The sequence below is a fragment of the Rissa tridactyla genome, chromosome 22, assembly GCF_028500815.1.
Source record: "Rissa tridactyla isolate bRisTri1 chromosome 22, bRisTri1.patW.cur.20221130, whole genome shotgun sequence".
Lineage (NCBI taxonomy): Eukaryota > Metazoa > Chordata > Aves > Charadriiformes > Laridae > Rissa > Rissa tridactyla.
The window spans coordinates 2,738,204-2,765,044 of NC_071487.1; the positions used below are offsets into that span (position 1 = coordinate 2,738,204).

General features: G+C 50.3%; 1 protein-coding gene across 2 annotated transcripts in view; it reads right to left on the reverse strand.

Annotated features, from left to right (window-relative positions):
* The window catches only part of STK11 (serine/threonine kinase 11), a 46,278-nt gene that overhangs the window by 9,594 nt on the left and 9,843 nt on the right, over window positions 1-26,841 (reverse strand). For both annotated transcript variants that reach the window (XM_054181703.1, XM_054181702.1), the window contains 7 exons: window positions 25,627-25,710; window positions 21,709-21,798; window positions 20,398-20,530; window positions 19,772-19,908; window positions 19,118-19,245; window positions 11,431-11,488; window positions 1,301-1,494 (listed from right to left, as the gene is read on the reverse strand). In XM_054181703.1, coding sequence (XP_054037678.1) covers window positions 1,301-1,494; window positions 11,431-11,488; window positions 19,118-19,245; window positions 19,772-19,908; window positions 20,398-20,530; window positions 21,709-21,798; window positions 25,627-25,710 — 824 coding nt within the window. The remainder of the gene's footprint in view (window positions 1-1,300; window positions 1,495-11,430; window positions 11,489-19,117; window positions 19,246-19,771; window positions 19,909-20,397; window positions 20,531-21,708; window positions 21,799-25,626; window positions 25,711-26,841) is intronic.

Consider the following 26,841-nt stretch of genomic DNA (forward strand, 5'->3'; position numbering starts at 1 on the left):
CCCTTCATCTTGGCAGGCTCCACCTCCGACCCACCTACGCATCCCTTTGGTTGAACATCTGAACGGCCACCCTGTTGGGGACCGGTCCCCAGGGATGCCACACAGCTCGGCGCGGAGCGCTGGCGTAGCCTCTCCCTTCTCCCCTCGGAAGGCACTGCCTGGGGAAGACCATCTTGTTTCAAGTCGTTCCCCCCAGAGAAATTTTGGGCGTTGGGCACAATTTGAAGCTTATCACAATTCAAGGCCTGACACCTCGTTCTTCCATGACAACGCATCAAAAAAGCAATTTCTGCCTAACCAGGAAGCCAGGAGAAATCCGAGGTCTTCAGGTGTGAGATTTGGTAGAACCAGATGTTCCTTTTGCTCAGAAGCTCACCGGGCCATCACTAAGGAAAGACTAAAGCAGTTTGCTTGGTCTTAAGCTAAAGAAAATAAGGCTTTCGTTACCACAAGGAAAGGTCAGTCACAGGTACCGCTGTTCACACTGCGGTAACGTAAATCAGCATCCCTACGAATAGCACTGGAAACCTTCCCTCCAGAACAATTCAACTGGGCCGGAGCAATTAATCGAGAAACTCATGTTCCTGTTGATGCAGGCGGCGAGAACACAGGCAACGTGACAAAGAAACTGCTGCCTCCATCACACAGTCCCGCGGCGGCAACGACTCTCCCTGCTGACAAGCGACGTGGCTCCCAGGTACGGGGAGGCCAGAGAAGGAGAGCTGCTTGATTACCACCACTTTGTAAGAACCATGTGGTTAAAACCGCCCTGCACTTACTGGTTAGCTTACCTTAAAACAACAGGAAACCCCTAATAAAGCAAGCAGCAATTCTGTAACCAGATAGTTATCAAGACCGGAGCAGAAATAAGCTTCTCAAGCACAAAGCTCCAAGCACCCTTCTTCCCCAGATGTGCCATCTCCTCTGAACACTGAGTCATTTCAGGGCTCCCCTCCAAAACAACTCAGTCTAGCAAAACCGGCCAAAAGAATGAAATGTGCTAAACAAGAGTCCGGCAGGAGCAAGCTATTCCTGGGCGAAGGCAGGAAATTGGCATAGGGGGAATGGGCAGGAAGGGACAGCCTGGTTGATCAAATAAAGGACCAAGGCATCCGGAGCACCACGGCTCACTCCCCATGCGTCACTCCCGCCACTTAATAATCAATAGTCTCCGCCGCCACCGAAAGGATTATTCAGACCTCAAGGCCTTTCCTAAAAAGCTTTAAACTGACCAAAAAAAAAAAAAAGGGAAAAAAAAAGGCACTTCTGCCCTACCCATCCCAGCATCATTCTCTCCTACCTGGTACTGTGAAGTCCTGAGTGTAGATGATATCATCTTCAATGTCATACAAGTCATCATCTTCTTCCTCATTGTAGCCATGCAGATCTTCCAGATAAGGCACCGCCGTCATGCTTCTCCACCTGTCCTTCGTTTCTGGGCTGGGAGGTATGGGCACCAGAGCCTCTGCCTGAGCGTGTTTCTTACGAAACCAACTGCAAAGAGTCCGAGAGCAGAGTTTCATCAGTATGGCGGCCCTTCCCGGAAGGCACAGAGAAACCCCTGCCACTACAAGATGGTCCCAATCCACCCCAATAGTCCAAGGTACGTGCAGTTTGTTTATGGAAAAACTTCCTAGCCGGCTTTTTGCCACTGCGGGTTTTTTAATGTGTAATAATCAAGAGAGGCAAGCGTCAAGTCTGTCTTGCTGACAACACTGCAGGGACACCGTCAGCTGTGTCACCACTCCATGAGGTGCTCCATCCACCGGGCGCTTTGTCAGCTACAGAAGAACTGACAGATCTGCCTGGCCGTGAGCGTGTTGGAGCCTGCAGCAAGACACACGGGCGTGCGGGACACCTACAGCTGGGCAGCTCAGGGCTGGAGACAGAGCGCAGGAATATTTTCTCCATCCCCAACTCGAGCCCAAACTACCTACCTCTAAGTCAAAACCCATTAGCAGAGCTGCTAGAGGTCCCGAAGCGTATTGTCAAAGCAAGCAGAGAAGGAGAAACTTCTCCTGTCCTAAAGCTGAGGCTAATCCAGCCCAACAAGACAAAAGAAAGTTTACAGAGTGTCAGTCTATGGAGAGTGGCGTTTACTCACAAGCACCTTTAACAGGCAGTTTTCAACATGACCGCCGCAAAAATGCTTATACTTTACCTTTTTATCCCACCTCTGTCTCAAGGGACTTCTACTGCATTTAAAACCAGTCACCACAGTGCTGCCATCTGCCCAGCAAAGGATATCAGCTCTGAAAGCTGTTCTTAATCAGATGAAGAATCCAACAGGCTTGCATCACATCAGCGCCTCAGAAGCCAGATGTGTGGCCTCTTACATTTTTACCGTACTTTCAGAGCAGGGTTCCAACACCGGCGTGTCTCTGGGACACTTCTCAGCTGCGTGTGGGCACCGAAGCTTTCCTAGGAGTACTGCTGGAGCCTCCCCGCTCCCAGTGATCCTCTCCTGCATGCAGGTGGGGAACAGAAGTTCCTCCAGCCCCAGGTACTTCCAACATGCCTTTCCAGCCCACACGCCTCCCGCTGCTCCTTGCTGCCCCTCACCACGTCCCACAGCAAGGGAGCACCAGCTGCCTGTGCCCAGCAAGCGACAAGGTCAGGCGATGGCCACGCAGTCGCTCCCTCGCGACAAACAGTGCTGCTCTGCTGCCTTCGAAGCTGGGTTCCTGCTTGCAGGGAGGCAGTCCCAGAGGCACTCCATCAGGTTCTTACTTGTGCCTTGCCCCGGAGGGTTGTTCTACACAAAGGAAGGGTCAGAAAGCACCAAAATCTCCCACGTTTAGGACCATCTCCTGAACCACTGCCTGTTTTCTGGAGAAACTTTTGAGCTGGCACCAGTATCAACCCCCCATTTCTACACAGTGGGTTGGATGTCAGTTAAGGCACCAGGACCCATTCTTCCTGGGCTTTGCATGGTGACAAAGGAGAGAAAAGACTCACCAGATCAACTGCACTCTCATGACCACCTCGCTAAATATTATGTAGATGCCACTTACCTGCACAAAGTGACCTTCCAAGGCCAGGTTGGACGGGGCTTGGAGCAGCCTGGTCTGGGGGGAGGTGTCCCTGCCCAGGGCAGGGGGTTGGAACTAGATAATCTTTAAGGTCCCTTCCCACCCCAACTGTTCTATGATTCTACGAAAGGGACATTCAGAATCTTTCACGGCAGGAGGCAGCCGAGGAACTCTAAACTTCCCCCCCCCCCACCTCTTTCAAGGTTTACTTCAGGCTACAAAAGGGTGCTGCTTTAGGAAGTAGCTTAAGGTCTCTCTGAAAACACACCTCAAAAGCAGAGCAAAGATCTAAAATTATCCCCTGCCGGCATATTCGCTTCTCGGCCTGCCGACGGCTGCCCCAGACAAGCCTGATGCGAGCCGAGCGCTCCTCCTGCGCGGGCACCCAGGAGCTCATGGAGGACAAGCACCACGGAGGGCCGGCCGCCAGGCACCGAAGGGCTCTACAGCCCCGAGCCATCTGGTTTTTATCACTCCCGTTCCAAACTCATTTTAGGAAGTAAGGGTTGGATGCACCTCCTGCACAGAAGAACTGTTATTATAATTTTGGTCTAGTCTTACATTGCTTTGACAGTAGGCCTAAAAAAAAAAAAAAAAAAAAAAAAGAGTGGCATTCTAACAAAACTATCCAGCAAAAGCAAGGAGTTAGGAGATAAACAAATGAAAATGTAGCTATTGGGACAAATCAGCTGGGATTCAAAGGAGGAACCCTGATCTAGAAATCCTGCTTCACAATTAGCATCTCTAAAAACTGTTTTCTTGGTAGTGATTGAGTTTTAGAGGCAGTCTGCCGCTCCTTGAGAAAGCCCCCATTAGAGCCCCCATCGTGCCCTTCTCAGTAACAGAGTGGACATTAGGAAGAAGTTCTTTACCCTGAGGGTGGTGAGACACCAGCCCAGGTTGCCCAGAGAGGGGGTGGAGGCCCCATCCCTGGAGACATTCAAGGCCAGGCTGGATGAGGCTCTGAGCGACCTGATCTAGTTCAAGCTGTCCCTGCTCGCTGCAGGGGGTTGGACGGGATGGCCTTTAGAGGTCCCTTCCGACCCAACACCTTCTATGATTCTATAGCCTCAATTTTTAAAAGGAAATGTGTTTCAGTTAATCACAGAGCATATCGATGTCATGCAAGGAACCACATCCTGTCCTTCCCTGCTGACAGCGCGTACGGACGGACACCACCCCAAAGAGCTTCGAGGTTGGCACGTTCCAGTTCCACGCTGCTGCTGAGCTACTGGCATTTCTTCCATGGTCACACCGCAACTGTACTGGAAGCTGCCGTGAAAGCAGCGTGTTTTAGGAAAGCGACAGAGACCTGGATACAGATCTGATTTGTCAAGTACGAGCTCCGGCTCCTCAAGTGGCATTACAAGGGTTAAGTAAGAGGCCAGCCCAGGTACTAACTAGATTTTGGCCAACAGTTGCAGCAAGGCCGGTGGATGGCTTCCTCGGTGATGTGCATGGCACACAGCGCTCCTAATTTGATCATTCGATTTCCTCGCCTTGGGAGTCTGCTTTCATCAAGGAAGCGACTGCCAAGATCGCAAATTCAGCCTGGGCTGATCCAGCCTGGCAGGATCATCGAGCACAGAAGACCCGACACAGCCACCAGCTATTTTTGCCAGGGGCACTGGAGAGGGATCCAAACTAAATGCCAGGGACCTAAGGAAAATGGAATATACAGGACGAGCGAGATCAGAACGACCGCCATCAAAAGGAGCATTTTAAAGGGAGAAAGCCTAGAAGTCTATAGCAACTAGTGGTTTTATTTTGCTGTATTTCAGCTCTGCCTCTTTCTTTCCTTCTGTCCTACTTACCAGGAGAGTAAAAATAGGTTTTTATTAGCAGCAGCAACCTGAATCACTGCACTCTAGTCATAATGATTCTATCCTCTAGGAGGTGATTTCAAATACTTGCATATGCATATATGGTAATGAGGATATAGAGTGAGAAGAGAAATTCATTGAAGTTCTAAGAAAATCAAAGACCTCTTGGAAGGAGCCTCAAGCAATTCTGTATGGAGTAGCAGAGTATTTCCTGGCAAGCAATTTTCCAGCAGGGACAGGGATTCTGCTTTCTACACTGGGGCTAAATGTTCTTAGGGAAGATTTGCTCTTCAGCCGAGGACCACTGGCTCCATCAAACGCCCTGATCTGGCTCAAGAAGCTGCTGGCCACCAACTACGCCAGGCGGCAGCTACTCTCCCACAGCACAACTCCCCCATCGCTCAGCAATGCAGATGAGAAAGTCCCTCCTCACCCTGCCTTCACCACCGACCCCGAAGCACAGGCTGGACTAGAGCACTGCTGACAGAGCACCCTATTTCACAGAATCACAGAATGTTGGGGTTGGCAGGGACCTCTGGAGATCATCTCCTCCAACCCCCGGCCACAGCAGGGTCACTCACAGCAGGTGGCACAGGAACGCGTCCAGGCGGGGTTGGAATGTCTCCAGAGACGGAGACTCCCCCACCTCTCTGGGCAGCCTGTGCCAGGGCTCTGCCACCCTCACAGCAAAGAAGTTCCTCCTCGGGTTGAGATGGAACTTCCCATGGTCAAGTTTGTGCCCGTTACCCCTTGTCCTGGCCCCGGGCACCACTGAGAAGAGCCTGGCCCCATCCTCCTGACACCCCCCCTTTCAGTATTTATCAGCGTTGATAAGATCTAAAGATCTAAGCCTAAACAGCCCCAAATCCCTCAGCCTTTCCTCATCAGAGAGGTGTTCCAGTGCCCTCAGCATCTTGGCAGCCCTTTGCTGTCCCCTCTCCAGCAGTTCCCTGTCCTTCTGGAACCGGGGAGCCCAGAACTGGACCCAGCGCTCCAGCTGTGGCCTCCCCAGGGCAGAGCAGAGGGGGAGGATGACCTCCCTCCACCTGCTGGCCACCCCCTTCTTGATGCCCCCCAGGATGCCATTGGCCTTCTCGGCCACGAGGGCCCATTGCTGGCTCATGGTCACCCTGTTGTCCCCCAGGACTCCCAGGTCTCTTTCCACAGAGCTGCTCTCCAGCAGGTCACCCCCAACCTGTCCTGGTACACGGGGTTATTCCTCCCCAATTTCACCATTCATTTCCAGTTTCACTGAAGTTTCCTGAGCCTACTGCCCTGGCACAAACACAGCCCTTTACCTGCTGCTCACAGACTGCTGCTTCAACGCTAAGGAAAAAGAAAAGCTTTCCCAGAGATTCCGAAAGCACCGCTTATCCAGAAAACCCCCGGGAAGAGCAGATTCCTCTCTGGTCTGTGGAACATTTCGTCACCGCCGCCAGCCCTGGAAAAGGGAGTGAAGGCAGCAGCACTTAGGAGATCATTTCTTACTACTTTGCCAGCTTGTCGAGAACGCCTGCGAAGCACAAACCCCAGACAGCAGTGGCACAAGTATTAATTGTGATCCTGCCAGTTAAGAAGTGGTATCCGGACGGGTCGCTGTAATCTACAGGGAGATAAGACAGCAAGGGTCAAGGACTGAATGAAAAAAGGAATCTGGGGCAACCGATGCTTAATGAGCCTGTCTGGTTTGCAGCTTCCAAGCTTGAATCTTACATCAGAAGTCATCACTCTGCTCTTTTCAAGTTCTGGTATAAGCAAGGTTAAAATAAGAATCAGTAAGCACAGCTGCAGCTTCCGAATACTTACAGCTAATTTACTTCCCATTCTAGGTCACAAACATTTCAGTTTACTTCTTTTGTATATGGACAATTTTCTCTGAAACCAGATGCCAAGCTGCAGATCTCCACCCTGCCAGAAAGGATCGGGTATGAACCATTCTCCCCATCCCAGGATACTGGAAGCTTACTGGAAGGTCACCGTCACCGCAAGAAGGGAGTAACAGCGTTCCGGTTTCATTCAGTCCTCTCGCAGGAAAAGGTGGAAGGCACGCAACAGCGTGCCCCGGGGAAAGGCAACACACGCTAGCAGTAAATATATAGCAGCGTCCCTGCACTGGCTGCTCCAGCTCCTGTGACATCGAGAGATGTCCAAGTTCTTAAGTCAGAGTCATAAAAAAATAGGAGTGAGTAAGAAAGAGAAGCAGTTTTTCCCCTCGCTGCTGCTCAGGCAAAGGCCACGGTTCAGACTGCTACGAGGAGGGGTGTTCTGCGCACAGATGGAGACTCGCGTTCCTTTCGCACACCACGCAGTCGCATTACGAAACCGACGTGCAGAATGTGGGTAGAAGAACCAAAGATTCCTGCCATATGCCTGCCCCAGGGAAGGAGGGCAGAGCCAGGGGCCTCAGCAAGAAAGGAAAGGAGGAGAGAGCGCTTTTGTCTGTGTGTCCCACCGGGGGGAGATTATCTATGACACCAGGGACAAGGGACGGGAAAAGCCCATCAGTACACACGCTGCAGCGGAGGTTAAGAGAAACCCCTCCCGCTCCCTCAAACTCAGGCAGAGAAGCCAAGGAGCAGCCTCAGCACCTGCAAAGGATCTACAGCGGCAATGCACCCAAATTTCCACGGGCTCCATGGCAGAGCACCCAACAGCCACCCTCCCACCCTCTCGGGGAGGACAAGAGCACCGGGAGGGTGGCACGGCAGCCTCCAGGAGGTCAGCAGGAGACACGAGCCCAAGCAGGGTAATTTGCACCTCCTAATAAAATAAAAGGCAGTAGTGCCTTCCCTTTCTCGCTCTAAACTCCTGCAATGGTATCTATGACTGCACAAATTAAGTGTGACACTTCTGGAGAAGGAAGGCAAGACGGTTGCCTTGGAAACAAGGGACAGAGGTAGAATTCTACATCCACTTCATCACTTTAAGTGCTGCAGCAGGGTCAGTGAATTAGTTACAAAATGCAGTATACGAGCATTAAGCCCTTCAGCAAAAGCACGGGGTAGAGAGGAGATGGTGAATAATCTGTGGGGAGCAGGTCGCTAACTCCCTGGCTCCTGGCAGCTTTTCTTCACTGCCCCATGCCCCCACCCCACGAGTACCAAATATTCACCGAGGTGAACTAGAAGTGTCAGTTTTCCATTGAGCATCACCCTATCCGGATCCTTCTGGGCAGAGCAGGTTCCAAGGCTCTCAGCTTCTGGCAGTTCATAAACTCTTAGGTGAGGGGCTGAAAGAGTTTTAATTCATTTCCATTTACAACTCCCAGGTCTGCGCTGCACAGATTGCCTGGGTTTGAAAAGCCCCTGAAAGCAAAAAGAGGAGGACGTAGCTTTGTCCTGCTGAATTAAAACAAAGTGCAGGAACACGAGTTTGGTGCAAGAGTTTGCTACAGAGGTGAGGAAAGGAGGAAGGCAGCTGGCAGGTACAAAACTGAGCGGACTCTGCCTACAGCATTCTTCAGACAGGGCTGCCACTGCAAGGGGGGGGAAACACTTGGAAGAGCTGAGAAGAATAAGGGAGGAATGGCAGCATCACCATCGCTGGGCAATACACACGTGCCTGGCTGCCTTCTCTGCCCCTGCGGCTCTGCTGCTTCACGGAGCCACGCTCAACACTTCCTCAGCGTTTCCCCTGACTAAGCCTTTTATCCTCGATCCGACTACAAGAACAAGAAACATCACTTTATGGCAGGTGAAACGTGAGTTGTTTATCCAGCTCTGGGTGGATCCCGAGCGCCCAGTTCCGCGGCCAGAGGACACCAGCTCTGTGACACTTCCCTTGGGATCCCCCTTCCCCCAGGACAGGGGAACGTGTCCCCTCCCCATCGTGCTGACACCAGCCTGCTCGAGCGGTGCAAGAAACACTGCCCAGGACACGGCGGCTATTCCTGTTGATTTTCAGTGCGCTTTGATAATCTCAACTGTCCATATAAGCAAGTCGGCAGTAACATCAGCTCCAAGACATTAAAGGAGACTTCCAGGCGCACGGAAAGGCACCGGGTGAGTCTGGTTTGAGGCAGCATCCGTCTCAGCAGGGCAGCCCCGGTAAGTCACTTGATGTTTCCCTAGCCTAGTTCCTGTGCCTTAGCACATGCTTTTGTGGGAGGAGCGTAGAGAAACCCAAAATCATTAATGACTATTACTCCCCCACACACTAGAAATCGAAGGATTCTAGAAATCAAGTCTTTTCTTACTAAAATGCTTTCTAAAAACCCTCTGATATATCTGAATGGCTGCCTGCTGTCCTGCCGATTGCTTTGTTCAATTAAAAAAAAAAAAAAAAAGATCAGGGTCAGGTTAAGCATAAGAGCTAAGCTGCTCTTCTATTTAGAGAAAAGCCAGGAGAACCAAACAGCGGATTCTTTAGCACAATGCTACTCCACAAAAAGGAGACGGACAGACCCATCCAAAGCCCAAGGCTGCAAGCTCTGCTGTGCTTGATGTAATTATTAGGATGCCACAGCAGGAGGAAGGAGGCAATTACTAATAGGGGAGAAAAGCCTGTTAAGAAGCACTGGCTAAGCTCACGGAAAACTAATGAGAGACTAAGCCTTGGAAATGCTCCTGCGCCTGCAGGTAGAGTCTTTCTTCAGCCCCTCTCGGTGCTGGGAGATGAAAAGCCTCGGCGCCAGTAGCCGTGCCCAGTTGGAGGGCAGGCTGTGCCCGCAGAGCGCGGGGGGACTCGCCGTGCCACACGCACGCTCCAGTTTCTCCTGCTTTCTAACTACGGGCAGGGTCTCTAGAGAAACCTCTTTGCTTCCAGCTGTGCAAAGCTGACGCAAAAAACTCACTGCCACCGGGGAGAAGTATAAAATCCAGTGTATGGAATTGGAGAAGTAGCTCAAATACCTAGCAGATAGTGACACATGAGAACTGATGACACTGCCCCAAGCTTCGGGGCAGGTCACTGCAGCCTTTGGACCCACTGCATCGATAGGAAAGGGCTTTCGGTGCCTTTCTCAACATCTATTAATGTAGTCCACAGACTTAACTCCTGCCAGGCTTCTTTACAGTACTTCCTGCCAAAGCATCAGTTGGAGTGCGTGGCAAGCTGATCACCACCCTACAACTAGCTATAACGAACAGGAGAACGACTTCATTACCGAGTACAAAAGCATACAGCGCTTCGCTGTCTACCTTGAAGCGCCCCGGTCCTCAGCGGCAGAGGGGAGGACAGGCAGTGACAGCAGGAGCCATTGTTTCGGAGACCAGCTCTATACGGTGCTTTAAATGCCACGCAGCGTTTAAGAGGCCAGCCCCGAGCACTCTCTTTTATGACCCAGTTTCTGGGAGGCATGTGCATGGGGAAAGGCAGGCTCGGAAGGCAAATGCCTGCTCCTATCATCTCCCAGACCCAGTGAAACAACCAATGCACAGGGCTTGGCTCCCATAAAAAGAGTCAGCCTGCCTGCTTAATGAATTGACCAGGCAGCCACATGAGACCTGCCTCCCCAGCCTCTTTGATCTTCCTCAGGGGTAGGTGGCAGTCGCTCCTCTGCAGAACGCCGTGCAGCTCAAGCCTGTCAGGTTTTGTTCCGTGGGCTCCTGCAGATGCCTCCCCATGCCATAACATCTACCAGGGCTCACCATCCGACAGCACATGGCTACCGCTGATGGCTTTTTTTTTTTTTCCAGACACACAAGAAAAGAGCGCTCTTCCTGCCTGCAGGCAGCACAAAGCAGGCCCATCACCTTCCAGGATCAGAGCCTTGGTTTTACAAGGTTCCCAAAAAGCTTCCTGGGCAAGCTGGTAGGCAGGACCTCTGCCGAGCAGCTGCGGTCCAGCAGGCAGCTCTGCGTGTCCTCAGAAGCACTTCCTATTCAAACAGCAGATAAGCTAATGCAGCCTCCGCGATGAAGCATCCTTGTGATGCTTTTTGTTCTTGTACTTTTATCCGCCCAGGAAATCTCTGCTCAGAGGCAGCATGTTCAAACAGATCCTTTTAAAAAAAAAAAAAAAAAAAAAACCAAAAACCACCACCCCTCAGAGATAACGGGGCCTTCCCCCCCCCCCCCCCAGACAATGGCAAGGATAAAGGGGGAGGATATGGGGGAGGGAGGAGTATGACATTAAAGAGAAAGAAAAAAAAAAAATATCCTATTGTCCTGGAACGCTTCTCCACATACTGATTCCATATGGAGCAAATACCAAGGGATATTTCTGTCATCAGACTGTCCAGAAAACCAGAACTAACACACATCACCAAACAGTCCTAGTTCAATAACCCAGCTTTAAGGAACCCCTGTTCTTCTGCTCCATTAGTACTAGCTGACCTCTGAAAAAAAAAATTATCCAGAACCCTTAATTATCAAGAACCAGTCACGCTAGAAACATATTTTCAACATATTCATTATTTACCGGTTAGCAATTCAAATGCTTTAACCGGATGCTCTAATAGGAGGAAAAAAAGCCAAGGAGAGGTTGCCAGAGCTCCAGCAGAGCTGGAGGAAGGAGATGTAGTGACTTCCATGTGTCTGCTGTCAAAAGGAAAAATGAGTTGAGAGCAATAGCACAGGTACATTAGCATAAGAAGCAGAAAGAGAATGACTAATAGGAAGAAGCTGAACACTCACTTGTGCTGCCTTATCTGCTGTATTGAAAATCTCTTGGCTGGGTCGTATTCAAGCATCCCTGAAAAGAAGGAAAAAAAGTCCAGGTGTGATCACAGATGCTCTCAGCCAAGTTGAAGACAGGAAGCATAAAGCTCTACCCTTCCCTCCCACCTCCCGCCCCCGGCAGCGACTGGTGTGTCCAGTCCTCACGGCAGCTCAGGGAGCCTTTACCTCCGAGGAAGAACCTGCTGCATCGGTCACAGGAAGCTCAGCACAAAATCCCGACGCCATTGCTGACTACCTGATCAAGTCTGTGCCTCAGTTTCCCCACCTGCGAAGCGGATGCGACCTCTCCCTCCTTCACACTGCGGGGACAGAGGCTCATACAACCCTGGACCATATGTCCAAGGATGTCTCCAGGGCAAAGAACATCAAGACTTTGCATTTCACAGATAATGCTACTGAACTTTCTCCACGGAAGAGCCAAAGCCTTAGGCATAGCATATATCCAAGCGCTCAGCATCCCAGGAAATCTAGCCTAGTGCAATTCTATTCTGGAAATACAGCTGGGGAGAAGCGACAAAAAAAAAAAACAAACCACCCTACCGTCCATCCTTCTGCCCTAGCCAGGAGTTTGATTTCTGGCATCATCAACTCCGGTGGGGGTGAGAAGAGGGGGGAAGATTCCTTCAACAGGCTCCGGAGATGCCCACTCTGCTCCACTGCCTTTAGAAAGCTTCACAACAGAAGGGAAGCAGCAAACTTTGTCCTGTTCTTCAGAAACTAGCCGATGGGACCTAACGAGTCTCAGCCAGCAGCATCCAAGGTATTCTCCAATGAAGGTTCCAAGAATATACTCATCTAATGAATGTTACCAAAGCCTCACTCTGTATGTTACAAGGAGTTTTGCTTTAACTGGATGACACCCCCTTGTTGCTCTTGCACAGGTAGCACAAAGAGTAAGGTTCTGGAAAGAGGCGAGAGCACAGGAGGACCCTGCCTCCAGCTACCAGGAGAGAAGAAAGGCCAGGAAGCAGAACAGACCATCAAAGAGGAGTTTAGAAAGTCAGGACAAGGAGCAAACAGTGCAGAGTGCCGGGGAGAGCAGTACAAGGACGGGAGATCCATTTGGATGGACACGTAGGAAGGCAGAGCTGGAAAGGGACATTGTGGTTCAAGTAAGTCGCAAGGGCCTTGGAGATGAGGTTCTGCAGGACTGTTGAGCAGAGGTAATGGAAGAGATAAATCACCAACAGCACACGCGATAACAAAAGCTGATCCAGAACATCTTCCTTGTCGGTTCAGGTTGTATCCCATTACTAACGGTAATGAATATGAGCAAAGAAGAGGTGTAACGCAGAAGGACTGAAGTTATTTTCCCCCCAGAAAACCAAAATAGAGTTTGCCGTGGCAATTTGTAAAGGTTTATCAGTGCTGACGACAGCACTAATAGCTTTAAGGCAGATGGGGTCACTGCTGATCCACGTGACATCACTAGGCAGTAGGTTAAAGAAACACGGGAAGACCTCTCCAGGTTAGAGAAGGTCAAGTGCATCACAGGCATCTGCCTCAAGAGCTCAAGGCACCAGAGTCTTCAGAGCCCAACTCTGCAGAGCACTTCAGACAGAGCACACCGGAAATTTATACTTGCCTTGCCGAGACCATAAAAACCACCATACGCCTCTACTGGAGTTACACGGCTGAGCTCGACCGGAGCTACAGCAAGAGTTCCCTGCTCAAGAGCTCCAGACCTTGAGAGTAGTTCCTTATCTCCGGTGTCTTCTCCCCTGAACAGGCCAAAGCCCCACAGACAAGCAGCCCAGGCTGCAGCTACGGACCAAAACCCGACGTGGCAGGAGGCAATGAATGCCAGAGACAGTGCCCAAAGTCGAACCTGGCTCAGCTGCCAGGCCTGCTGCTGAGGAACACCACCGAACGCGTATTTTGAGACTGTCTCATGGCAAGGGAAGATATGGTTGAACCATCTTCAGCAGAGAAGGGATTCAATCCTGAATCTCACTGTCCTGCAAAGAGCTGCAACGCTTGTACGACAACATTCGGGTGCTTTTGCAGGGCTAATTCCAAGTCGTTTCCTCACCTTGGCCACGGTTAATGAACTGACGCTGGAGAAAGGCCTCCTGTTTTCAGTGAGTACTACGAAGCAAACTCCCTTACAGTTAAAAAAAAATTAAAAATATCAGTTTAACACTGAACACAGCCTTTACCAGGGACATCTCCAAAACAAGGGTCCTTGCAACGTGTGTTCCTCCTTCCTTCTGCGCTCCAGCACGTGCCCATAGCAGTGCCTGCAGCCTTCTCGGCATCACAGAGCATCCGAGGCCGGGGGGGGACCTCTGGAGACCACCTCGTGCTCCAAGTAGGACCAGCTTGCCCAGGACTGCGTCCAGTTGGGTTTCGAATGTCTCCGAGGATGGAAACTCTACAACTCCCCCAATACAACCTGTTCCAGCGCCCAACCACCCTCGCACTACAGGGGTTTCCTCACTTTCAGACATAATTTCTCCTCACCTTACAAGACAAGAAGTAATAATTGGAAAACAAGTTGGGAAGGTGGTTTAGAGAAAAAAAAAAAAACAAACCCAGCCCACACCTAATTAAATGACCTATTAATAAGACTATTAGAGAGCAGTTTCACAGCCGAGCTGCCCAAATGTGTTGGGTTTTTTTTTTTTTTTTAAAGAAATAGGACTGCGAAGAGATCTTACCTGAAGTCTAGGGGACAGCAAAGCGAGTACTGGCTAGGTGATCTTACTAACGTAACCAGAAACAGGTAAGTCAGGACACTCCCCGCTCCCCCAATTTCTTTAAAGATCACGTTTCAAGGTGATTTCGGAATCCAGCTTGCTATCATCAAGTTCAGGCTGGACTTTTGCACGCCCAAGCAGACACAGCTAGAAACTCTTCCGAGAGATCTGAAGTGCAGCGGGAGAGTTTGGGATTCAACCATTAGGGTGCTGCAGAAGAGGAGCTGGGGCACCCTCATAAGCAGCTCACCCTGACCAAAGGAAAAAATAAATACGTAGGAATTCAAACACCGTTTAAGGAATGACAAGGCTAACAAAGAAATTTAAGGCGTTTACTGGATGAAACTGGTACAAGCAGAGGATAAAGTTCTAAGGTAAATTATTAAGAGGCCTAACAGCAGCAGTTACAAATAGCTACGGTGCAGAGAGCTGCATGGCTCTCCAGGAAGTAAAAAGGCATAAAGAAGATAATTGAGCACAAAGAATATTTACTTTAATGAAAAAGGACGATCTTTTGGGCAACGTTTGAAAGCAAATGGAAAGTCCAATCACGGAAAACGTACATTTATGCGCTCAGCTCTGTGACTCACTCGTGGCAGCTCCGTGGCTGAAGTCCTGTACCGAGGAGAGACTTCACCAAGACAAAACATCATGTACTATTCCCCAGTCATCGAAGAGCGTCTGCCCACAGTAACCACACATACTCTCTACCATTTACGGTAAAGATCTCCATGCAGTTTATCTGCGAGCAGAGATGAGACATTGGAACAGGGCGACTCCTCAGGAGGACGCCTGACTCGCAAACCTCTGCTCCCGTGGTATTTCAGACGGATTCGCTGTGCCCATACATGGGATATTGTGGCCATTACGGCATGCCGGCAGCCTCAAACCCCTTCCAAATCACGTCAAGTGGCAATCCAGAAACTGGAGACCACGAACCTGTCTCGAGCTCCTTACAGACTCCAGCCCACACACTTCAATAATCCTCAACAAACAGCATTACGGCATGCGATAGAATATCTAGTTTTCAGCAGACAGCACAATCTTAGGTATGTCGTTTGAGAAGCAGGAAGAAATTTAACAGAAGTCTAACAGCAAGAGTCGGTGAACTCAACCTGCATTTCAATTCCGTCTCCAACCGGTATCACCATTTAAAACAATCCATGCAACAGCAGCATAAGTCCAATTTGTTAAAATGAGACCGAACTTTTTCCCTCTCCTTCACCCTCCACAAGCACAGCCAGGCGTTCTGAGCATGAACTCCCTCTGCAGGCAAACCTCGAGCCTTTGGTCAAGCACACGCGGAAGGACTTGCCACCGGCCGGGTTACAGACACCAGCCCGCCTGCCCGTTGGCTCCGGGGACTCCCCGCTACTCCGGGATTAAAGCGTCCCACTGTCCTCAGGATACACATCCTCTCACCACCCCTACAACGAAAGGTCATGACAGTTACACAGAAGCGAGACAAGAAAACCCTGAGAAACAACCAACTTGGCCCTGGCCATAACACCTGTAGCAGGGCCTGGAAACAATTCCAGGTGCTTAATGCAGAGACTGCAGCCCCAGAGCTTTCTCATTCAGTAAAAGTCTACTAGAAAAGGAGAAAGAAAAGCTGACCTTGTGCACTTCTCTTGTCCAGAAGCAAACTGCACACAAATTGCTAAGTTATGTGCAGACGGTGACAGAAGAACCTTAAGGCTATTTATAAATGCGTCCACTCTGACACATCTTTACTGACTGTACACACAGAAGCCACAACAGTACTAGCCCTTCTCTTTTCCACCCGTGAAGAGTGTAAATAAAGCTTCATCCCTGATTAGGGGGGCAAAAAGAGCAGCATCCCAACTAATCTGTTGAAATACGCTGTCACGCAAGTCTCTTTACCAGTCAAATATCACAGAAGCTTAAAGTCCTCTAAATTCCGCTTCATCTGGGAAGAGGAACAAAGACATAAAAACGAGCTCGGGGAGGGGTGTGCATGTAAAAAAACCAAAACACTATAAAAAGTAGTCAACAGAAGAACAGAAAAAAACCTTTAGAAGCATATTCTAGTGTTTGCTTCACAGCCAGACGGGTGCTGTGGTCAGCACAGCACTTACAGCCAGAGAGGAAACAAGCACTTTGCAGCACGCTGAATTCTCCCTTACAATAAAACCAGCACAAACGCTTGCAGCACTGCAGAGTGCTTTAAGAGTCTTTTAAAAGCAATGCAACGGCGAAACAAAGTCTCTAGTGAGACAGAGCCGAGCTGTGGGCGTCTGCGCTGCTCATATAAAAGCACCAGCCAGCCATTGACAATATCTGGTCTGGAGGCTTTTGATTCAGCTTCAGCCTCTGCAGAAGTAGCAGGCACCTACCAGGAAATGCAGATGTTCTGGAGGAAAAGCAGGAACTAAATAAAGCATGCGGGTTTCGTCGCCATAGCTACGTAGTATCACCACGGCAAGGCTCAGCCCTCGCCTTCGGCGGACGCCTCGCGCCCTGCGGGGCTGTGGGGATGCTCAGGCCTCCGCCGCGCGGAGGAGCCGGGGCAGCCCCGCTGCATAACTCAGTCCCCCCAGGTCCGCTGGGCGCTCGAACCGCCCGAAAAAGTAGAGCGTGTCAAGCCAAACACGGATAACGTCAGGAGGTTTTGCCAGCTTTTACTGTGTAAACAGGTGCACCCGACAAGATGGGGGGTGGGAGGGATGTTCTCAGCTGGGATGGAGGGAGAACAGCAAGAGGAATCCCCAGGGCTTCCCACCACCCTGGAAATAAAGGGTCGATTTGAGAGAGACACAGACATCTCCACCCGGGCAAGCTCTGCCCATACACACTCAACGTGCGTCTCTGCAGTGTTCAAACACAGAAGGGATGAAGACAGACAGCGGGGAGGACGAAGGAAGCAACTTAGGCTGGGAGAGACGGACAGTCTTGGACAAAGGGCATCTGGTGCGAGGCTCCTCCCTTGAAGACGGGGCTGAAGGAAGAGTAGGAGACTCTGACTCCAGGTCTCATCCAGGGGACGGAAAGAGAAGTAAAGAGGGAGTTACTCTGCTAACGAAGCGCAAGATGCCATGCTATCAATATCCTCAGGACAAGAAAAGAGAAACAACCACCGCACTCATTTTCCCCGGGGGACAACACTAAGTGCAGCTGAGAGGCTCATCCCGAACCTCAAATGATTTCTGCTGGGCGCTTTAGAAGACTGGCCGCCAGTCTGGATGGACCGCGGGATTTACTCTATTTGGGCAATTCCCAAGCTCATAAAAAAAAAAAAAAAAGAAAGGGTGCGTTTTGAGTTAGCGTTCACAAATCGACCGCCACACGTAGAGCAGGAGATGGTTCCTCGGGGCTGGCAGACGCGACGCACGTCGGTGGGAAGAGCTGGGCCATAAGCAGGAGCCACATTAGTCCCCGCTGAGCGGCCGAGGTGCCGGCTGCGCTGCCTGCACTTTGAAGCTGTGCCTTATGCAATGCTTTCCCAAAGCTGTTAAAAGCTAGTCGATGCTTTCGAAACACAGGGAAATAGCTTATTTTATAATCGGCATGGGGCCAGAGAAGCTGAAACAGCCTCCTCTGGGTGGGCAGGCAGGGGGCTGGCTGCTCGCGGGCGCGAGGGGAGCCCAGCGCAGGCAGCGGCAGGCAGAGCTCGGACACACAGCACCATCTGCCGCCGCCACCCGGCACCAAGCGAGGACACCCGTGTCCCCAGCACCGCAGGGAAAGCCACAGGGCAGGAAAGTGAGTCCAGGCCGGAGCTCAGCTCCCCGCAACCGTCAGCCCGCGGGCAGCGCAGCCTTTCCCTGCCGAGGCACAGCCGCTGCCCTTCGCAGCACGAAGTGAACCCGTAAAAAGCTTCGAAATTGTTAACCTTTTGGCTAACCACAAACGGCAACAGCACCGTGGCCACACAGAGGGCACGGCACAGCACGCAACCCCGGTTCAGCAATAACAGCTGCATTACGAGCGGCCTGACGACGCTGACTCGGTTCGCTCAGGCCCCACAGCCCCGCGCCCACACGAACCTCCCAACCCCGGGGCACGAGAGCCAAAAAATAAACTTGAAACAAGACAGCGGCATTTCGTGTTTGAGGTCTGACATTTCACACGCAGCTGAAGACAAGCGAGCGAGCCCGAGCAGAGGGCTGGGGAGCCCTGCCGCCGTGGTGAGGACAGGATCTCCCGCCCGCTGGAATCGCATCCCCCCTGCCGCCAAGCGGGCATCACCGAGTGACGGTCACCGTAACTCCTGCCCTGCCCGTTCAGCTTTCAAAAGGAGAGACTGTTCAACGCTAAACCTCAAACTACTGCAGTAAGTGACAGGAGCAAAAAAACCAAGAAAACAACAAAAAAAACCACCCCAAAAAACCCCACAGCCCCCTCCTTCTACCCCAAAAGCGCTGCTCCTGGTTCCAGCACAGCCCCGTCGTGACAGCGGGCACCAGCCACTTTGCTCCGATGCCCTCGCAACTCTAAGTCTGGGGGGAAGGAGACGACAACGGGACTGAAGCAAATAAATTCAGAGCAGAGGCTGATGAGGAAGGACAGCATAACCTGAGTACTCCGCATTATAGAAATCTTGGGCAAAGGGTTTAACTGAGTGTTCTCACTTGCAAAACCTGCATCAACGCTATGATGCCATTTAAATTTCATCTCTCGTGGGCTTTGTCTTTAGGATCAAAAGCTTCCCAGAGCACAAAAACCATCACGTAAGAACCAATTCTGTAGAGTAGTGACTGCGACCCACCCAGGGTTTAGCGTATCTCAGGAAAACATCAGTGTTGAAGATCTTTCAAAGTCTGATCATAAGGTGTATAAGCAGAACCTGCCTTTCTAACGGGATCCTGCACCTCCCCAGGACACTCGGTGTGAAGCTCTCCCACCCCCAGCACTGTACAAGCTGAGCATTTGCTGCACCCCCAGATTTTACCCACCCTTTCAGAGTCCGTTGGGAGACTCACCTCTCAATAAGTCTGAGAGTGGAGGACCACAATCCTCTGGAATTGTGTAGTCACCTTTCCCGATGTTTTCAAATAACTTATAGATATTATCCCCTTCAAAGGGGTACAGACCCGTTGTGATGTTGTATCTGTAACGGCAGAAGGAGAAGCTGTATGAGGAAAAGCACACTCAACGGGGGCTCAGCTCTTACGCGACTAGGCAAACCAAAAGAAGCCAAGAGGAAACTAAAAGATGAATATTTGACAGGATTCGGAATGCCTCTTTAAACTTAGCCTTCCTTTATCGCAGTCTCTTCATTCACATGAGTCAAAACCACCAAGACATCTCCCTGACAGGCTGGGATGGAAGAAACTTAAAAATACATACTCGAGATATTTGTGGTTTCTACTATTACAGTAGCTGTGCATCTCTGATGTTGAGAAACGGCTGGCAGAGTTACTCACCGAGAGCAAAGTTTACTTTCTTCAGAATTACAAGCACTTTGGGGAACACACGCCCATCCAAAGGAGGGACTGACTCCCACACACCCCCCCCCCACTCCCCCCAACAACACACAGAAGAGCAGCGATGACAGCAGATAGCACAAGACCGAGCTATTTGGGGGCTCGTAATTTTTTTTAATTGCAATGCCTGGATGCTGCGCGGGCACTTACAGCGTGACCCCTGCGGACCAGATGTCTACTTTAAAGCCTGAAAAGGTGTCAAGGCCATTGGCGATTTCTGGTGGCTGGAATGCTGGCGACCCCTGGCTCGTTCTGCACGTGTCATCCTCCGCAAACGGATGCAACGCCTGCAGCACAAGAGACTGATTAGTTTCAAACTTTCAGGGCAGACAAATTGTAACTGTTAGAAAAGTTGCGACCGGGGAAAAAAGAAGGGGAAAAACCCCACTACTGAACAGTTACGTACGTATCACGAGAACGTGCTGCTACAGCAACTGTACGCCAACAGCAACAATTGCACCTCTCCTACCTAGCTAAGACAGTCTACATATAATAAGGAGGATAAAGTTATGTATCTTATCGCTATTTCTCCACACTTTCAGGTTTGTCTAAGATGATGAATTCCTCTATACGCTTCCCGGATGGAAGTTCTGGGCTGTTGTCAACAAAAGCATTTTGCCAATTGCAATGAACAGCCAGAGTCACTGTAAAGCCCTCTGCAAATCTAACAGAGCAAAAGCCTAAACGCACAATAAATCAACTGACGCCACAAAGGTGAGCTAAATCTAGAATGTCACGCTTCCCACATTCCTGACTCTGCTGCGCTTCTCACATACCTCTGCTACGCCTAAATCGGATATTTTTAGCGTCCCATTGGTTGTTAGCAGGAGGTTCCCCGGTTTTATATCCTTGTGGACAATCCCTTGGCTGTGCAAGTATTCTAAGCCGTCTATAAGCTGACAAAAGTACCTGCGGAAAGAGTTAGAGGAGAAAAAGTCAAGCACTTCCATAGCCTACGATTACGTGAACTACTGACAATACATAAAGCAAAGGGTGCTGTTATCGGACACAAGTCGGGAATACATTCACATTGGATGAGTAACTTGAGATTGAACTGTGGCGTGTAAGAAATGGCGCTTAATCTTCTGATAAAGTCAGCGGTTCCCTGCCAGAGCTGGGCAGCAGCGTGCCAGCCACTTCAGACTCACTCCTCCCCACCAAAGCCCCTCTCCGCGAGCCTGTGTGTTTGGTAAGTGCTGAGCACAGACGCGAGAGTTAATCCTGACACCCGCGTTAGCCTAGGCGAAGTTAAACCGACAAGTTTCCTTCAGCCAGCAGAAAGGAGCGTTTTGCTGTGCTTACGGGCAGAGATTACGGGCAGGCCATCACTATAACAGACCAAGCACTGCGCACGGACAGCCCGGCAACTATGGCGTGTGCAAGTTTTTTATCTCCTAATATCCAGAAATAACACCTGACTTAACGTGCCTGTGTTGCACTTAGGCTATCTGTCATCTCAGACAGCTTTTTTTAAAACAAAATGAAAATGCGACCATAAAATTATGTAGTTACCACAGATTCGCTAGTCTGCGCTGATTTGAGATACATGACAATCTTCTTGCATCTATTTTCAGCGCTCTAAGGCTCCCTTACTTGCAGAGTGAAAGGGGCTTCAGCTTATCCCACCTACTAGCTAAACAAGCTAACAGATCATGTTGGATATTGCCAATCCCTAATCCATCCAAAGACCGCTAATCTCTTCTCCGAGACCAAACTGTACAGCTCGCTTCCATTTAGACAGGGCAAGTCCTCACGGGTGCCGACGCTGCACCCATCTTCGCTGAAGGCCAGAGCTGTGGGAAAGGGGCTGGGAAGGGTTCTCATGTACCTCGTGTGATGCAAAACAAAAGTAACAGAAAATTCAATAGAAAGATGGGTTTTTTCTTCCCAGAATCTCAGGGCTGTCCCTGCCACCACTTCATTGGTTTTTCATTTTTTCACTGGATGTAAAAGATGCAGTTATTACACAAAGGCGGTTTTACTTTAAAGTGCAGCCAGTCTTAGCAACAGAGTAGAACGTGCTCTTGAATTCAGGAGAGCACAGCGTGAGAGGCTAATGCAGCCTTAAGGAACAAAACTGTACTTACCCGTGAGCCTGAAAAACTGGAAACCTCTTTTCTGGGACACTGTCCAGCATCTCCTGCATCCCACACACACAGTACTCCATCACCATATACGTGAAGGCAGAGTTAAGGAAGCTTCAAGGTTAAACACTTCAGGCCGATGCCGTGCGAGGGCTGCAGCCCCGTTCCAGTGCCCCTGGAGAGCTGCTGCCCAGGCACTGGAGAGGCAGAGCCCGAGCGGTGCTGCTCCTCCCGAGGCAGCCACCTTCCTCCAGCCGCCTAACAGGAGGGGGCACAGACCCCACCAGAGGATTCTTCTGCTTAATGACCAGCTGCGACTCTGTGATCAGACCTGTAACAGGAAGCGAACTCCACAGAAATTAAGCTGGAGATCTCACAAGCGTGATAGAAATACAATCGTATTCTGAAGCGCCTACGAAAAGTTGGTAACCTCCCTGGCAGAAGAGCCGGAGGCTGTAGCATATTCCCCCAGCACCCTGGCTGCTCTGCACTTGACACGGCAGCGAGCTCCCATCGCCTAGCCCCAAGTTTCTGTTATTCCTAATTTCCTGTCTCCAAACGATACGGCTGCGTGCACTATTGAACAGCCGCTGCTTACCCCCATCCCCACGGCAGTATTTCAGCAGCAGGAGAAAGGATCCCTAGAGAGCTGGAAAGCTTTTCTGAAACAGCACGGATAAAAAAAGTCACAACAGAATGCCAAGAACTGGTGGCACTTTTTAGCATTTGCTTCCTTGCAGCATATTCTAGTTTTCATCTCCTTTATGCTGGGGCCAAACAACGGAAGCTACACAAGCGCCTAAAGCAATAACTGCCTCCCTTTCCCTCCTCTCCAGGGGCTTCTAAAGGCAGCCTGTGCCCAGAGGGGCTCGCAAGAACAGGCCCTGAGACATCTGGTGGCTTTGCCAAGGGAGTGCACCTTCGAGAGAGGGCAGGGAAGAGCAGGACTGCCGGGCAGCCCATCTTCTCCAGCAGCACAACGCGTTTCTTTGGTCCCTCTAATTATTCCTGGCAGATGCCTTCTTAACCTAAGCCTAAAATAAGTTGCTTATGTCCCAGGATGCCATCTTAACTCTTGAGGCAGGAGAGGCTAAAGGGATGACCTGCGCTTTAAGTGGGATCTGCGCTAGAGATCGCGTTGCCCTTTTGCAGCACATTCTATCCAGGAGCTCAAAACACTGCGCAAGCTCATTAAACTAGTGCTACGTTCCCCGTATGAGCTGCCCTTCAGAGGGATGCTAAAACACTAAGATTATATGATGGGCACAACGCCACCCAGGAAATCAGTAGAAGCAAGAATAGCAGGAAGAGCTCCCAAAATTCATTCCTACCGCTTCTTACTCTGGAAGAAATCTGTGAACTCACTTCTCTCACAGGGATGTGGAAGACACCAACTCTCTCACCTTCAAGAGAACAATACCGACAGCAGGTTACAGAGCCCAGCTCCCAGAAAGCAAAGCCCTGCTCCCGTCCTCATCTGCAAGGCACAGCCTGCCTCTGGTTTCATTAGCTGCCGGGCTGCTTTCACCCCTTCTTTTGGAACTGCTCCACCTCTGGCTGAGCAGCCGCACTGAGCACAAACTTTCCGGCTGGAGCAGATACGTTACAGGTGCCCCTGAGAAGACCAAGGCTCTCAATTCCTCTAATCAATAGGGTTCTGCTCCCACGCACAACCGCGCAGACTGGGAACTGTCGGAGAGGGTGCCAGCTGGGACGCTGCTTATTGAACTGGGTTTATTTTCTGCCTGGATTAGTTCTCCATTCATCACCAGCTCTGCATTCCCAGCCACAGCAGGTCACCAAAGCAGCCCATTAAATACTAAACGTAGTTGATATTTTTAATCGAGTTGTCGCAGCTTTCCCTTTCCCAACGAAAATCACTGCAGGCTTTGACTAGGCAGGTAGGTTGTTAAAACACTGTCTTCCCAGTTCACTTCTATCAGCAACAGAAACTCGGGCGAGAAGAAAATCCTCCCTTCTTCTACAGGTCCAGTTTCAAATGCCACAATGGTCATTCTGGAAACGAGGACTTTCCTGTTATTAGTAAGGGGGGGAAGCTGACATCCCTCCCTTATACCCCACTCAACTTTCACCTTGCATAGCTTCTTGCAAGGCATGTCCATGACCGTGCAGCGCGATGCGTAAGGGAACTGACCTACCGAGAAGCCAGCCCAAAAGCAGACGTTACTTCTCAGCTGGATCTGTTCCCAAACCCGTCTACCACACGGCTGCACAAGCGTTTGTACTGCCCCATCCTCGGACACGCTGCACAGGCACCGGCGGTGCCAACAGGAAGCTGGAGAAAGGTTAAGCAAGAAAATGATCACGCACGAATTCCCACTCCCAGCCCCAGGAAAAACTGGAAACTTCTCCAGTTGCTGCCACTCACATGCACAGAGTAAGCACTTATAGAAACAAACCTTCTGAGAGTGTAGAAGCAGATAAAAATAGCAAAGTCAAGCTATACTTGCAAGCGGAATGTACCGAAAAACACTTTGTTCTTTTTCAACCGCTACTGTTCACAAAGTGACACAAGGAACACCCTCCCTGGCTTAGAGGGGTGACTTTTCCGAATGCCCATTTTGGGTTGTCATCACCTGTTACCGACACACGAGGTCTCTCTCGGGCTCTTTTTCCCCACGCTTCTCCTCCAGCAGCCCAGCTCCTCGCTAATTAAATGGTATCTTTCTATAGACAGTAATTGAGTTGCAGTCCCTTCGGTCTGTTAAGGCTAAGAAACACAAGCAAAAGTTGTCACGCTTTTTTATACTAATGATTTGGTAGCAGAGTATTTGATCTAATTAAAGCACACAATTAAATTACCCATTTTCTGAAGTACTGTAATTGGAACAGTATTTAGAAAACACTGTCAAAAAGAAAAGCGACCATTTATAACGTGTACTTCAACAGATCAGCTCAATAAACTTACAAACCGGTTCAAGTCAAAGCGCACCCAAAGTGCGGCAGGCTCATTAGAAATCCAGCTACTCCCTTGAAGTTAAGGCGTGTAATTAGTGGGGTTAGCGTCTGCGCGCACCTGGGGGGGACACAGTGCACTGGAATAACTCGTTCAAGTCTGAAAGACGCGCCGAGATCCCAAGCCACAGCTTTGGTTCGAGAATGGAACAGTTCAGTCTCAAGAAGCCGGGCTGTAGGAACAATGTGCTTTCAGCCTCTCCCGACCGTTATGCGCTTTAGGTCACTTATAACACTGTCCCTAGGGACTTTCAGACAAACAGCAGAGCAGAGGAGGCTTGGGCAGGCTCGGGAGCTCATCTGATCTCCCTAGGGATAACCAGCAAAGCGCAGCAACTGCCCCTAGAAAAGGCAGCGCCACAGCAGGACAGACCCCCCCAAAAGGAAGGAGAGCCAAAGGCATCCGGAGGCTGGCAAACGAGTAGATTTTTTCTTCTTTTGAGGGAAAGAAAAAAAATAAATACCTAAACCATTGCCAAGGACTTAAAGGAAAAAGCATTACAAAAATTGATTTCACATAACGTAGACAATAAAAGGTCCATCTTCAGGGGAAAAAGCACTAACATACACCACAGCTAGGACAGGAGGTTAGAAATGACAAGTCCACAGCTCCTCTTTCATCTCTGAGTTGCTGAGTTTCATCTCGGAGGTCACACAATAAATAAAACACAGTGTTTGAGGGTCAGTTCTCCCCCACCCCAGCCCTGCGTCTCTAACCTGGGGACAGTATTTCGTTTCCTAACTGGGAAGCTGGGAAGCTTCAGAAAACGTACTTGTGTGGAAAGTATTCCAGACACGCAGTATGTTTAATACCAGTGAAAGCAATTTTGAGCTTAAGAAGCGTTCAAAAGGGCCTTAACAAAAGCAGAACTATAATGATTCAGCACTATAGCAGAGAACAAGGGGCATTCAAACCTTATTAACAACTGCATGAAAAAAGGATATATTTTCTGCTTCTCTTCGTTGTATAATACATCTACCAACTGGATAACGTTTTTGTGCCGTAATCGTCGCAGGAGCTGAATTTCCCTGCAGGAAGAGAAAAGGGAAAAAGTTAAGTTTCAAAAGCCTATTTCCTCACTATGGAATGAAATTAATGTTTTCTAAATCGCATGGATTTTAAAGACACTTCGAACCGCATTAGTCCCAGCTGCTTCACCTAAGACTACGCATGCACGCTCTTTGACAGAAGGTCCTGTGTGTTCTTCAATTCATTAGTCCAAGGTTAGACCATGAAAATACTCGCCGGTCTCCGACCAGGACTAGGAACAAGTACCCTTTCAGCCAACACTACACAGCCAGTCGGTTTTCTCCGGGCCTGGAATTTTAGTCCATCGGTAAACAACAGCAGGAGAACTACTCTCAAGGAGCAACCTACCTTTGTGCCGGACATGAAACTGGTCATAAGAATGCCCTGTGCCGACGCTTTGGTGCCATTCCACACAGGCTGTGTTACTGCTGCTAATATAAAGTTTTATCCTGCACCCCAGTGTAAGCTTTATTCCGGTTTTATCTGTGAAATCTGCACAGCGCGCCCCTTTAGCTATTTGACCGGTCGCCAGCCAAACAGCCCCATTCAGAGCGAGCAGGAACAAGACAATGGCACGCTTGATCAGAAGCGGTGCATCAAGCTGCGCCAACCCGCAGAAAACATCTCCTGGTGAGATCCCGCCGGACCCTCAGCCACCCGGCTGCGGAAAGAAAAGGCAGCCTGAGGACACGTTCTGCAAAGCCCCTGCCTCCGCGAGAGACACTGGAGCAGCAACCAACCTCCTCCTCCCCCCTACACACAACAGGGGTCTACAGCGTCCCCTGCGGTCCCCGTCTCAGGTCACGTCTTGCCCCATGGCCCTGGGCAGCATTCCCAGTTGAAGCTAGCGCTGGCTAAAGGAAAGCTATCATTGGAGCTGAACCGCTGCCCTGGCAGGTCAAACCGACCCTGCCTTGCTCCACATGTCAAAGGTGCAGCTTTACCAGCTTCCCTCCAATTCCAGCTTTTCAACTTCAGCTTTTCAACTTCAGCTTGGGCTGTCGGGAGCTTGGCTCGCTCTCAGGTTCTTCAGCCGAACCCCTGGAGGTGCGCTACATTCCTGTTTACCACGATATCTAGGACAGTCACGTCCAAGACAAACCTTTTATGTTTGCACTTTGTGCTTCCTT